A 13,245-nucleotide genomic window follows, 5' to 3' on the forward strand; every position below is an offset into this window, starting at 1 on the left:
TCCTGAGGCAGCCAGTCTTTCAAAACTGTGGCGATGTCATTCAGACCAGGGGAGACAGCATAACCTCACACGCTCTGAATAGGGGCAGCAGGCTCCACGTTCAGGTGCCGCCACTCATTAACTTTACGACTTTGAATAAGTCACATATTTTCTATGTCATAAAAAGGGTAATAGCGATTTCTAACTCACGTGTTCATCGTATTTGAGAAATGAGATGATCTATGAAAGAGACTGGTAAATTGCTGTACAGTTTTTTGTTAATTAGAAGAGCATACTTCGTAATTCACATCACATGGAGCAGTTGGTTAGGATGAAATATTTAAAAAGCCACCTAGATACAAATTTCTTTTTGATTATTTTAATTAGCAAGTATGTGCTTACTTCATCCTAGAAAAAAGAAGTTGGAAAAAAATGTGAATATTCTTTTGAAGTGAAAATTGCTTCAGAGTAGAAATCAATGCTTCATCTCTTGTTTACTGTTCAGAAAATTCCATTGAACATTCTGGCCAGCATTCCTTCTGTGCTGAGTGCTGTCACAGGTTTGGAGTGGCGAAAGAACTAAATGTTTGAGTTGTATGCTGAAAGTTGTCATATAACAGAGGAAACAGGATTGATAGACAGGATGATGCTGTAAGCCACATCAGTAAGCAGTGACCATCTCCTGGTAGAGTTGTGTTTCTAGAAAGGACTCTGGATGTTCAGATAACCACAATCATGGTGGGCTCGGATTTGCTGTCCCACTACCAAACAGCTTTCCAACAGAATCACAGACCACCTTGTGAGGAAAGATTGTTTTGGTTATTCATTTTGTCTTGTCTCTAAATTCACAGATAATTTAACCTTAACTAGTTTATCATCATTTTCAGAACAAATGAAATGTATTAGCTACATTATAGAAGTTATATTTTTAAGTTACGTTTTTGTAGCATCCTAAATTTTGGCTATATTTTGAATTTTACTTTCTTCTTAGGGAAATGTTAGAGCTCTTTTGAGGTCATTCTTTTTTAATGAGTAGAATTTATATTACCTCTCATATCTGATTGCCTCAGCTATGTTTCAAGACCTGTGTCCTAATAGACAGCCTTGCTAAAGTCAGAGTAATAAAGAAAACTTTTGACTAAAAGATTAATTCAACAATTGAATAGTTAATTGCCTATTTAATATGAATGTTCTGGATAGAAATGTGACATATATTGAATTACTCTCTTCTTTGTTAATGCAGATGGTAATCGGTTATTAATTTTGTATTTATTATATTTCCTCTTCTCTTAGGATTCAATGTGGGCAGGAGTGCTGGTGGGAGATCGACAGTCAGGGAGATTAACCGGGATGCTTGTCATTTTCCTGGTTTTCCAGTTCTTCAGTCCTTCCTCCCTAAACACACTAATGTCCCTGCCCTCTATTTTCTCCTCATGGCATTGTTTCTGCAGCAGCCAGTTAGTGAGCTGCCTGAGAACCTGCAGGTCAGTGTGCCTGTCAGCAGCAGCCGATGTAAGCAGGGTTGCCAGGTAGGAATTACCTAGTAGGTGTAAGTAATTACATGTGCCCCCAAAATCACCATAGGGTAATGGGTAAATCACAGTAAAACCAACTGATTCCATCCCTTTCTCACATTTAGCCTTTGACTTGGGGCAGAAAAATCTGCAAATACCATAGAAAATTTTCCCAAAAAGTCTTTTGTCCCTGTTTGGTCATTTCTATGTATATGTGGTTACTCTATATGATTATATATGCCTAAAGACTTTGGATGATATTTTAAGGGCGAGCTGAAGAATTCTTTGATGTGATTTTGTCCAGAAACATAATTTAATTTCTGTAGAATTAAACTGAAGAGAGTGGTATATATACCATAAATTAGTGTGTGGGTATGACAGGATTCCTAGTGCAAGTTAATTAGAAAAATGTTTCTAATTTCTCAGTGATAGATGACGTCCACATTAGGAAAGCAGCATGACTTGACTTGATTTCTAATTGAAGACTACTGTGGATATCTGTGTAGATCTTATGTTTCTGGCACTGCAAAGACTTAGGCATTTAGTTGTAAACTCAGCTATACTTCCATCATAGTGTCAAATGCTATTCAAATCAATTCTAGTAATTGACAAAACCTTTTAAATGAAAGCACTGAGTCTCTACCCTTACACTGAATCAAAATACAGATTCATGCTTAGCAGAGTTTGGTTGGTTATGTAATTTTTCAAAATAAGCTTGACACCATACTCGTAAGTGTTATGTAAAACTGCTATGAATAAAGCTCCTCAAACTGATTTTTATTTTGTCAAATCTTATCTGTACGTAATCTAAAAGTGAATGGGAACATTGCTGAGAGTGGGGAAAAAAGTGAGTTCAACATGCTTTTCCAAAAGATCCTGCTTAAAATCGTCAGTTCTGTAATCTCATCTCCTGGCTAATTAGCATGTATTTTATTTTTGTTTGTTTTCTTCAGAGAAAAAAGTGGAAAACAGTGTTTTTAACATAGTACTTAAGACAGGAGGATACATAGTATCCACTTTTTTTTATAAATGTAAAAATGAGTTTTAAAATACGGGAGGGGGAGTACTAGGTCTCCACCTCTTTATCAGTACTCACTTTGGGGAAAAAATTAATTAGCTTCAAAGGAATTTCAGAATATTAGAACTTAGGAGGGTCTCATCTCTACTGGAAAAAATTGACAATGGCTAATCTGATTCACTTTCACCTCTGCAGTTTGATTTAGATTCCATTTGGACATTTATCTTTGGAGTTCCTGCCTCCAGTGGAACTGTGGTCTCTTCTATCCATAATGTGTGCACAGAAGCTGCTTTTTTATTACTGGGAATGCTCCGCAGCATGCTGAATTCAGTAAGTTTTCTGGGATAATGACACCTGTTGATGGTTTCTCCTGCCTGGGATATTTTGTTAAAATAGAGGAATCCTTTGGTAACATAACTGTTTATTTTCTCCGTGGTCTCTGGAACCTCAGCCTCTCCGTTCTGTTATCTCTAACGTGACATAGGAACAGTTGTTAAGACCATGGACTCTGAAGCCCTGCCTGGGTTCAAATCCCATCTCTGGTTCTTAAGACACACTAACCTCTATATGCCTCAGTTTCCTCAGGGATAAAATGCTGGTGGTAATAGAATTTATCTCTTAGGGTTGTTGTGAGGATTTAATGAGTTAGTATGTGCACAAAGCACTTACAAGAATGCCTGGTATATAGTAAGCACTTGGTAAGGGTTAACTGATATTATTAGTGTTATAAAATATATATTACCATGTGTACATGTATATAATGGACATATTGTAGCACATGTGATTGCAGTAATATATTATTTGAACTTTTAAAATGACTTTCATTTAGGGGTTAAAAATGTTTTCAGTGCAAGTTTTATTTTGTATATTTTTTTTTGTTCTTTATTCTAATTATTTCTAACTTGGATATGAAGAATTGAAAGAATAAATGACAAAATATACGTTCCTATCTATCTTACAGGAATACTGTGAGTAATGACTTCGTTTATACAATTTAGGATCACATTGTAAGAGGAATTATTAACTAGATTCTTTGGGTTACAAGTGCCTGACAAATCTAATTTTAGTCAAAACTATTCTTATGACATCTAAGAAAAGAACATTACTATTAAATGTATTAATTTAGAATGCTTTGGGATTCTTATTTTGGTTCCTATACATAAACAAATATAAAAATCTAAGATAAAAACAGCCACTCTCTGAGCAAGTATCAGAAGATAAGCATTGTTCAGATATATTCTTTCATTGTTATTTTTTAATCGTCATCATCACTGTTGTATAACGTAAGGGAAAGCACTCTCCTGTGTGTCTCCTCTATTCGATATTCTGCTGCCGTACTCCTTCACCGCTGCCGCTTCTGGTCACCAAATACATGGGAGGTTTTGCCACACTAGCTGGGTCTCCCACAGTGCAGTTCAGTTCTGACACTGTCTACCTGGAGATAGCATCAGATCCCGCCGGCTCAGGGCTCAGACCCAGTCCCACAAGACTGCCCCACCCCCACTTCAGAAACCAGCCACACGTCCTGGTTGATACCTGTGCTACTGACCCACCGGCCGTAAATCAGAGGTTCTCATAACTCAAGAAAACATTTTACTTCCTAGATTACCAGTTTATTATAAAAAGACATAACTCAGGAACAGCCAGATGGAGGAGATGCATAGGGCGAGGTATGTGGGAAGGGGCGCAGAGCTTCCATGCCCTCTCCATCCTGCCATTCTCCCAGCACCTCCACATGTTCACTAACCCAGAAGCTGTCAGAACCCTGTGCTTTGGGGTTTTTGTGGAGGCTTGATTATACAGACATGATTGATTAAATCATTGGTCGTTGGTGATTGAACTCAATCTCCAGCCCCTCTCCCCTCCATGGAGGTTGTGGGGGAGAGGGTTAGGTTAAGTTCCAACCATCTAGTCACGGGTTGGTTCCCCTGGCAAGTCTTCATCCTTAGAGGCTTTTCAAAAGTCACCTCATTAACCTAAACCCTGGTGTGGAAGGGGGCTCATTATCATTGACAAAAGACGTATTTATGGCTCTGATCACTTAGGACATTCCAAGGGTTTTAGCTCTGTGCCAGGAATGGGACAAAGACAGAATATATATTTCTTATTATATATCACAGTTGATAATGGTGAAGAGCATTGTTCTCATCATTTTGCGTATGACAGTAGGTTCAGAAAGATGAAGTAACTTCCCCATCTTTTATCTTACTCCTAACTCTGGCATGATGGAGGATGGGGCACCTTTGACAGTAATACAGCCACTGTTGGCACCAGCTATACTCATGTTGATAATGATAAATAATCAAAACCACTGACTCTAGTGACTGAGCTGTGAGTATTTCAATGAATAGACAAACGTCTCGTCAGTTTCTAGGGTATTGTTTTGTTTTAGCTTATTTGTGGATTTGTTTGCCTGTGTGTTTGCTCATGTGTGTGGTTCATAAAAGAGTCCTGGACCATCAATATATGCTGTTTTAGGAGAGTAGTGAGGAATGGATTTTTAAAATAATTTTTAGCAGGATCAGTTTCTCTAACGTATTTCTCTTCTTGCCCCCATGACAGCCTTGGCAATCAGAAGAAGAGGGCTCTTGGCTCCGAGAGTACCCTGTGACGCTGATGCAGTTCTTTAGATACTTGTATCACAACGTTCCCGACCTGGCCTCCATGTGGATGAGCCCTGATTTCCTGTGCGCATTAGCAGCCACGGTCTTCCCCTTCAACATTCGCCCTTACTCAGAGATGGTAGGAAAGGGGGAGGAAAATGGCAAAACTGCAATTAGTCTGCTCCAATGGTTATCGGACCTTTTTTTTCAAGTCTTTTAAGCTTCTGACCAAGTTACAGTTTCCCAACTTTCTGCTTCTACTCTTCCATCACCATCTTGTGTCCCTCTCCTCACACTCTCCTGCTTTCCCTGAGGAGAACAGTGCCTTCGACTCCCTGTTTTCGTTTACGATATTCTCCTAAGGCCCTTGTTAGTAACTTCCCTCTCCAAGCAGTGGTGCATCCATTTCTTACTTTATGCAATGCCAGCTCTGCAATTGTGAAATGTGATTTCTAGCTTACAGAACTCTAGTCAGATCACATTTATTTCTACTTTTTTTCATGAATTTTGCATTTCTTGAATTTCGTCTTTATAAATTAATTATAGGACTGGTTTTCTTTATAAAAAATGAAATGTTTGTCCTTTCTGCTCAACTTTTCTAATTTGGTTCAACTGTTATTTTTCTTATTTTGCACTAATTTAATGGAAAGTTATTAGACTATAATCATATATAGTTTAGATACTTCTTTTTTCCTTTAAAACAAGCCCAAAGACAGTTATTCCTCCCCAGTACTTCATAATCTCGTGATATTTCCTCTTATTTCCACCACCACTTTAGGGCTTGGAATAAACCACCTTCTTCATAAAATTTTTCTCCATGTATAAAGGTGAAATACTCGAATTCTAAAGTTATGGGGATTTTTAGAAGAAAGACAAGTATAACACATGACCTTAACACCCTGGCTTGTTTATAATTTTAAAATCCTGGATTTTGGTAAAAACTGACCTTCGGTCATATCTCAGTGTCTTTTCCTTGTCAGCATCTTGTAATCTGTCTTCTAGTCCTTCTTTCTTTTTCTATTGGCTCAAAGTTGGCACTAGTTTTATTGTTATTTTGTTTTGTTTATTTGGGGTTTTTTTAACCTACAAAAATTGATTAGCCGTTAAATGCTACTATTGTACCAGCTCTTTATCTGTAATTCTGTGATATTTGACGTCTCAGTAGGTAGATTTCACATACGCAAATATAGTCTTTCTTATTTTATTATTTTATTTATTTTAAGTGCAGTTACCCACAATAGAGATAAAATTCAACATAAAACAGATATCTTGTTAGTGGCCAGTCATTAGTTTAATATTAGAAGAGCACATGTTGAGTAACCATGCATGACACATGGTGCCCGATTACTACCTCGAAAGCAGGGGTCAAATAGAGCAGAGTGAAATAATTCATTGAATAGTTAAATTGTAGGTAAATCTGAGGGAAAATACTGTTGCTGCTATAGTTTGTTTTTTGGGAAATATGGAAGTAAAAACATCAAAATCAGATGTGACTAGCGTATCTTTCCACTTGATTCTACTAGGTGACTGATCTCGATGATGAAGTTGGATCTCCAGCGGAAGAATTTAAAGCCTTTGCTGCGGACACAGGGATGAACAGAAGCCAGTCGGAGTACTGCAACGTGGGCGTCAAGACCTATCTGACCAATCACCCAGCTAAGAAGTTTGTGTTTGACTTCATGCGGGTCTTGATAATAGACAACCTCTGTCTTACCCCGGCCAGCAAGCAGACTCCACTAATTGATCTTCTGTTGGAGGTAAAGACAAAGAAATGCATTTGCATCTTTTTTGCATTGTTTTTTTAAATAGAACATTAATAACCAAGCAAGTTTTCTGCCACATACCTTTCAGATTTCTAATTCTTCTGGGTTGTGCAGACAGAACATATCATGGGCTGGGGGAGTGTTTTATGCCAGATGTGCTGTAGGCACTATCAGTTAGTTTCTCTTCTTTCCATTTCCACAAGCATGTCCTTAATTCAGTCCTTTATCACCCTTTCACTAGGCCGGGAATTGACAATCTTCTTGTGTAAAGAGCCAAGTAGTAATTATTTTTCAGCCTTCTAGGCTGTACAGTCTGTCACAACTACTCAACTATGCCACTGTAGCTAGAAAGCAGCCATAGACAATACATAAACAAATGAGCATGGCTGTGTTCCAGTAAAACTTTATCTACAAAAATAGGCTTAGGCTGAATTTGGCCCACAAGCCTTAGTGTGCCAACTCCTTCCCTGGACATTTATGGCTACATTGTCTCCTCACCTTGTAACTTCCTGTTTCAGTCCCTCTTACAGGTCGTTGCCAGGTATCATTGCTGTTAGTATCCTGTGCAGCTTAAGACATGGTGTGTCTCACATAGTGGGTGCTCATGTGCACTTAGTGAGTTTTCCCTAAGGCAGCAAGTTTGTAGGTTGCTTGCTTAGTCAGCTCAGGCTGCTCTAGCAAAGTACCACAGACTGAGTGGCTTAAACAACAGATGTTTATTTCTCACAGTTCTGGAGGCTGAGAAGTCTGACATTGGGATGCCACCCTGGTCGGGTTCTGGTGAGGGCTCTCTTCCTTCCTTGCAGACAGCTGCCTTCACATGGCAGAGAGAGAGCTCTCGTGTCTGTTCCACTTCTTATGAGGACACTGATCCCATATGGGGGCTCCTCATGACCTTGTCTAAACCTAATGACCTCCTGAAGGCTCCCCCTCTGAATGCCGTCCCACTGAGGGTTCAGGCTTCACCATATGAATTTGAGAGGGACACAAACATTTAGTCCGTTGTCCTTGCCCATTCTCCTGATAAATGATAGGAATCAGCTGATGCATCAGAAAATGAGCCCTAAGTGGCCACACTGCTGGCTCTAGAAATTGGCAATCCCTGAAACCAAATATTTACCTAGAAAAGTCTCAAGAGAAACTGAAAGATCCCAGAAAGAGAATTTCATTTATAATTGTTGCCTATACATTAATATTCTTTTGGCCAGTTCATATGAACAGGGTCAAGCAGTACATAGGTGCCAGGGGCTCTGAAAATAACACATTTTATGAAAGGTTCAGTCAGTGCAGAGGACCAAGTGCTTCTCCCTTTGAGGAGCGTCATCCCTGCTCTCAGCAGCTTGACAGCTGAGCCTGTGCTCCCTCTGCTCCCTCTAGTGGCTGATACAGTTAACTTTATTTTAAACCTTAAAACCACAGCAGATATTTTCTTATTCATGTGAAAACATCCTAGGTCAATTAAAAGAAATCACTGATGTAATTTAGATACTGGTAATGCTAGTAAGCATTTTACCCAGGACCACAGTGTTGAATATTGGCAGAAAAAGAATTGATTTCATGCCTAATCCGTGTGGTAGAATTTAAAAGCATGCCTGGTTAGAGCCTGCCGTCTTTGGAAACTTTAACAGTGAGAGATGGCCATTATTTTAGTGCATTGGGTAAGAATTTGAAGCGTTCTATGCAAAATGAAATGGTAATCAGAAAATAAGAGAATAAAGGTCAGAAGAGGTGTGTGCAACAAAGCATAACTGAGCCAAAAAAATAAAATACACGTATGCGGAAGATAAGAGGTGAGTATATGTTTCTAGTAATAGCATTTTCAATCTTGTAGGCACCCTAATAACTAACCACAGATAAAGCATGTAATTGTCCTTTGTTTTGGTTTTCTGTACGTTTTGGGAAGGAAAGTTGGATATACCGTGTGTTACCCACAAGGCTCGCTTTGTTGTGGGCATGACTTGCCTACAGTGGAGTTGTGTCTTCTTGTACAGTCTGGGTGATAGGGTTGTATTTCAGGGAGAAGCGGGGAGTGTCAAGATGGAAACTCCAGGTAGATTATAAACTCCTCAAAGTTAGGGCCCAACTTTCACATGTCCTTTTATCTCTCGCAAACTTAGCGCAATGCCCTGGTGTGTTCTTTAAGTATTTTTGAATTATTTAACTATCACTACATCCCTGGCAGTTCCCAAACAGGGAAATATGATACCACCTAATAAGGGGTATACAAATTTGCTTTTAAAAAGTAACTTGAGGGGCTGGCCCAGTGGCATAGTGGTTAAGTTTGCACACTCTGCTTCAGTGGCCTGGGGTTCACAGGTTCAGATCCCAGGCACCGACCTACACACTGCTCATCAAGCCATGCTGTGGTGGCGTCCCACATGAAAAATAGAGGAAGATTGGCACAGATGTTGGCTCAGCAACAGTCTTCCTCAAGCAAAAAGGGGGAGATTGGCAACAGAGTTTAGCTCAGGGCCAGTCTTTCTCGCAAAAAAAATAAATAAATAGAAATAAAAAGTACTTAATACTTTGAGGAACTTCAAGTCTAATACACACATACAGAATACACATACAAAAGATATTTAGTGAAAATACTGTTGCACTCCATGTCTCCCTATGGTGTAAAACAATAAATTACAAGCATATGATGTTAAATGTTATGATTATGAAGTCATTATCTCTGAGGAACTTCATGAAGAGAATTATTACATCGATTTACCACTTAGCCACATAAAGAAAGGGGCTTAAACCAACTGATTTTCAGTGTCTTAAACTCAATCGAGGCCATCTTCAGTCTTGTATGATTGTAGGAATTTCATCATAAGAATATCTACTTGCTTGATTATATCTATAAAAGAATGTGTGACATTATCTTTAGTAGTAGTCTATAAAAATAAAGAATTCCCTTGCATATAGAGTGGCTTGAGTGACACTGAAGCCAAAGACTAGGGAGGCAGTGTGGTGTAATAGAAAGAGCATGGGTTTGGGAGTGAGAAATACTTGTTTTGGTTTCTGGCCCTGTTGCTCATTATATAAGCATTTTTCTCTCACCGAGCTAAATTCATTCTCTGGAGAAGAATATTATATACTATCTCCCCTGCGGGATTGCTGTGTGAGTTAAATAGATGTAAATCACCAAGCAAAAACTATTTTGGGAAACTAAATGTGGGCTGGTTTTACCTGGATGACCTTGGACAAGCTCAGTTCTCTTTACCCATCACAGTTTGCCCATCTTTGAAATGATGTAATATTAGAACCTGTCTCTGAGGGTTATTGTGAGAATTAAATAAGATGTTACATTTACGATTTGTAACACAGTGACTGGAACATAAGACTTACTCAAGAAATTAAGTGGCCTATGGTGGCTCTTACGAGGGTGAGGAGTGACTCTTCTCCCAGCTCCCATTTATCGGTGTCCTCTGCTGTCACCGCCAGACTTCTTATGAAGGGCCAAGTGAATTTGCTGCACATGAATACCACCATGGCAGTGGAAGGAAAGTATACAAGAACAGGTGAAAAAATATTTGTTGACCCCTGAAGGAAGAATAATGAAACTAAGGGGACTGAATGGAGTGTGTGCTTGTCTCGTACCGTAGGCAATTTTCCATCGTCTAAGGAATTACTACTCCCTGTTCCAACCATCTTTAAAAAGACCTCCCCATTCACATCAGAGTGAAACTCACCCTGGGTGACTACAGGGAAATAAATAAGGAAAAAAAGTGACAAAAGTGGGCAAAGAGAGCACTATAAAATAACGGAGAGGAGAAATCAGCCAAGAGGGATACTGCTGTCAGAACCAGGAAACTCACAGTCCTCTTCTTTAAAGGCTTCAGCCCATCGCAGAAGCAGAGCAGAGGACCAAAGACCTTCCTCCCAGAGCCTCCTGCTCTCAGCATGGGCAGCACATGCCCGTGGGCTGTCTGGCCTGTATGCACCAAGATTCTGCATGGTGTCCCCAGGCCTCAAAAAAGGAGGCTGTGATACTTTGAAGACTTACGTTGACTGGCTTCACTGTTTTCACTGGGAAGACAGATGTGACAGCCAGAGGCCAGAGCAGATCCTAGTGCTTACCGTGTCTTCATTCTGCCCTGAACTCATCCCGGTTGTCTGGTGGGCCAGCCAGCTTTCTCTAAAAAACTGACGAGGAGGTTGTAGCAGAGTTGCTCTTGCTGTGCATTTGTTAGCTTCAATGTGGAGATTTTTAGTAGAGCTGCAAGAGTATGGTATAGCAGGTGAGGCCGTGAACTTTGGCATCCGAGACACTGAGGTTTGAATCCCAGCTGTGACTTGAGCAAGTGACTTCTTCCCTAACCATCAGTCACCTTATCTCTGAGATGGGAATGACAGAACCTACTTCAAAGGGATATTTTGGGGATTAAATGAGATAGTGTACACAAAACTAAGCACTGTGTCTGGTACATAAGAGTAGTCCAATGAATTGTTTAAAAAAAAGCCTCAGAGACAACTATACATGCATTCGTAAAATCTTAAGTCCTTTAGAAGTTAGGCTACTGTATATCATATATCTCAGCAAGAACATTTGAACTTGGCAGTTAGGGCCAATAACAAGTGTAAATTCTGGGTCATGATCACTGGGGGAACAGCTTCAGTGAGAGGAATCAGGATTAAATGCCTGTTGGTGACTAAGCCAGTCTTAAATCCTTATGGAATACAGAAGAATCTCTTTTAATTAAGTAAAAATAAATATTTTGATTGGTCAAGCTACTTCTCTATGTACTGTGGTCCCTCTGTCTTTCAGACTCCTAAACTTTGTCTAGTTGAGATTTGATAAACCTTCTTCATTATTATTTATGCCATTAACCACTTTGAACTGATTATGACCCTGAGTGTGTACTGTTGTCTTCAGCGGTGTTTAAATCCTCCTTAACTTACTAAGGAGCCTTAGTCCTTAGTAAATTTCATGAGTAAATTGTAAACTACTTGTAAATTTGTAAATTCAGTAAGCTGTTCAGTAAAATGGTATGTGATCTGATTACCAGGTCATCCTCATTGACCTGGCGTTCTGTTTCTTATCACTTAGTACTTCTCACTTTCTCTTCAGTTGGTGGGTGTGGGTGTACAGTCAGCAGAGGAGGGCCTTGGCCACAGCTCTCCTGCTGGCTGTTGCATTAATCTGTTCAACTACGCAGGAAAATTTATTAAGGTTAAAAGCGTGACATATCCTTCACTTTCTCCCAAATTATTCTAGTATCATACCAGACTCCTAAGCTTATCCACCTCTCAGGTTGGATAATGAAAGTTATACACCTGGATTATATTACCCTAATTACCAGTAAATGCCCTCAGAAGAGTACAGTTTAACCTTGTGCCCTAAGCTTTTATTCAAGATAATTTTTAAAATCATCTTTGTACTATATAGAACCGTTATCAAAAATACTACCTATAGGATTGTTCATTATCCTCTTTATAAGAACCCACAAAGAACATCTCCTCTCAGAACAATTTTAGGAAAACATCCTTGCTCACCATCTAGTATGCTTCTTTTTATAGATAATAAAAAGCTTTTAAACCGTATTATCTTTTTTCCTCCTCCTTGACACCTAGGAAGCTCAGAGCTAAATTGTGTGCTTAATTAACTTTGTGATATAAGTATTCCCCTCCCCAGTGACTTACCCTCTTGATTACTAGTATTCCTGAACTTTTGTATTTGTTTTAATGGCTTTATGATTTCTTTCATCTGTATCTCGTTATAAACTGCCAGATCTCTTTTGCAAATGGGATATAATAATAAATCATCAAATATTTATTAAATACTTAGAATGTCTAGAATACTGCTTTTGGAGGAATGAATTCAAACAATGATGTTTCACCTCGGCTTCAATTTTTTTAATTGTATGGTCAGAAAAACAAAGAGAACGAGTGTAAGCATATATACCATCTCTCCTTATTATTTACCAGTAGGTTTTTTTAATCCTTTTGATACATTTGGTAATATAGCTGTGGTTGAGCCCTTATCTTTGTTTAGTTCTGATTCTAATTCTAAATTTTATTGATTAGGCTTCCCCTGAAAGATCTACGAGAACTCAGCAAAAAGAATTTCAGACTTACATTCTGGATAGTGTGATGGACCATTTGCTTGCGGCTGATGTGTTATTGGGTAATGCTATGTTTTATTTTCACTTTATAGAACTACCTATAATCACTCTCCTGCTCTATCTAAACCACAAGTATATCTCCTTTTTAACTTCATCTCTTTCCTGCTTTCCTATGCATTTTCCCCTCTTATTGGTATTTTTCTATAATGAGGAAAAGGCCCTTCCAGCTTTTTCCTTTGAATCGGAGATAAAGAACCACCAGCAGGAAGAAGTTAAGGTGCTTGTCCACATCTGGGCACTCGGGTGGCAGGAAGA

The 13,245-nt window shown here is 39.0% G+C and overlaps 1 protein-coding gene across 16 annotated transcripts in view; it reads left to right on the forward strand.

The window, feature by feature from the left end:
- Nucleotides 1–13,245, forward strand: part of WDFY3 (WD repeat and FYVE domain containing 3) — a 251,256-nt gene that overhangs the window by 171,163 nt on the left and 66,848 nt on the right. For 13 of the 16 annotated variants that reach the window (XM_070262308.1, XM_070262304.1, XM_070262309.1 and 10 more), the window contains 5 exons: nt 1,273–1,508; nt 2,707–2,841; nt 5,074–5,253; nt 6,638–6,871; nt 12,893–12,992. In XM_070262308.1, coding sequence (XP_070118409.1) covers nt 1,273–1,508; nt 2,707–2,841; nt 5,074–5,253; nt 6,638–6,871; nt 12,893–12,992 — 885 coding nt within the window. The remainder of the gene's footprint in view (nt 1–1,272; nt 1,509–2,706; nt 2,842–5,073; nt 5,254–6,637; nt 6,872–12,892; nt 12,993–13,245) is intronic. The other 3 variants (XM_070262305.1, XM_070262310.1, XM_070262311.1) reach the window with 1 other exon arrangement.

This window comes from Equus caballus, chromosome 3 (assembly GCF_041296265.1).
Source record: "Equus caballus isolate H_3958 breed thoroughbred chromosome 3, TB-T2T, whole genome shotgun sequence".
Lineage (NCBI taxonomy): Eukaryota > Metazoa > Chordata > Mammalia > Perissodactyla > Equidae > Equus > Equus caballus.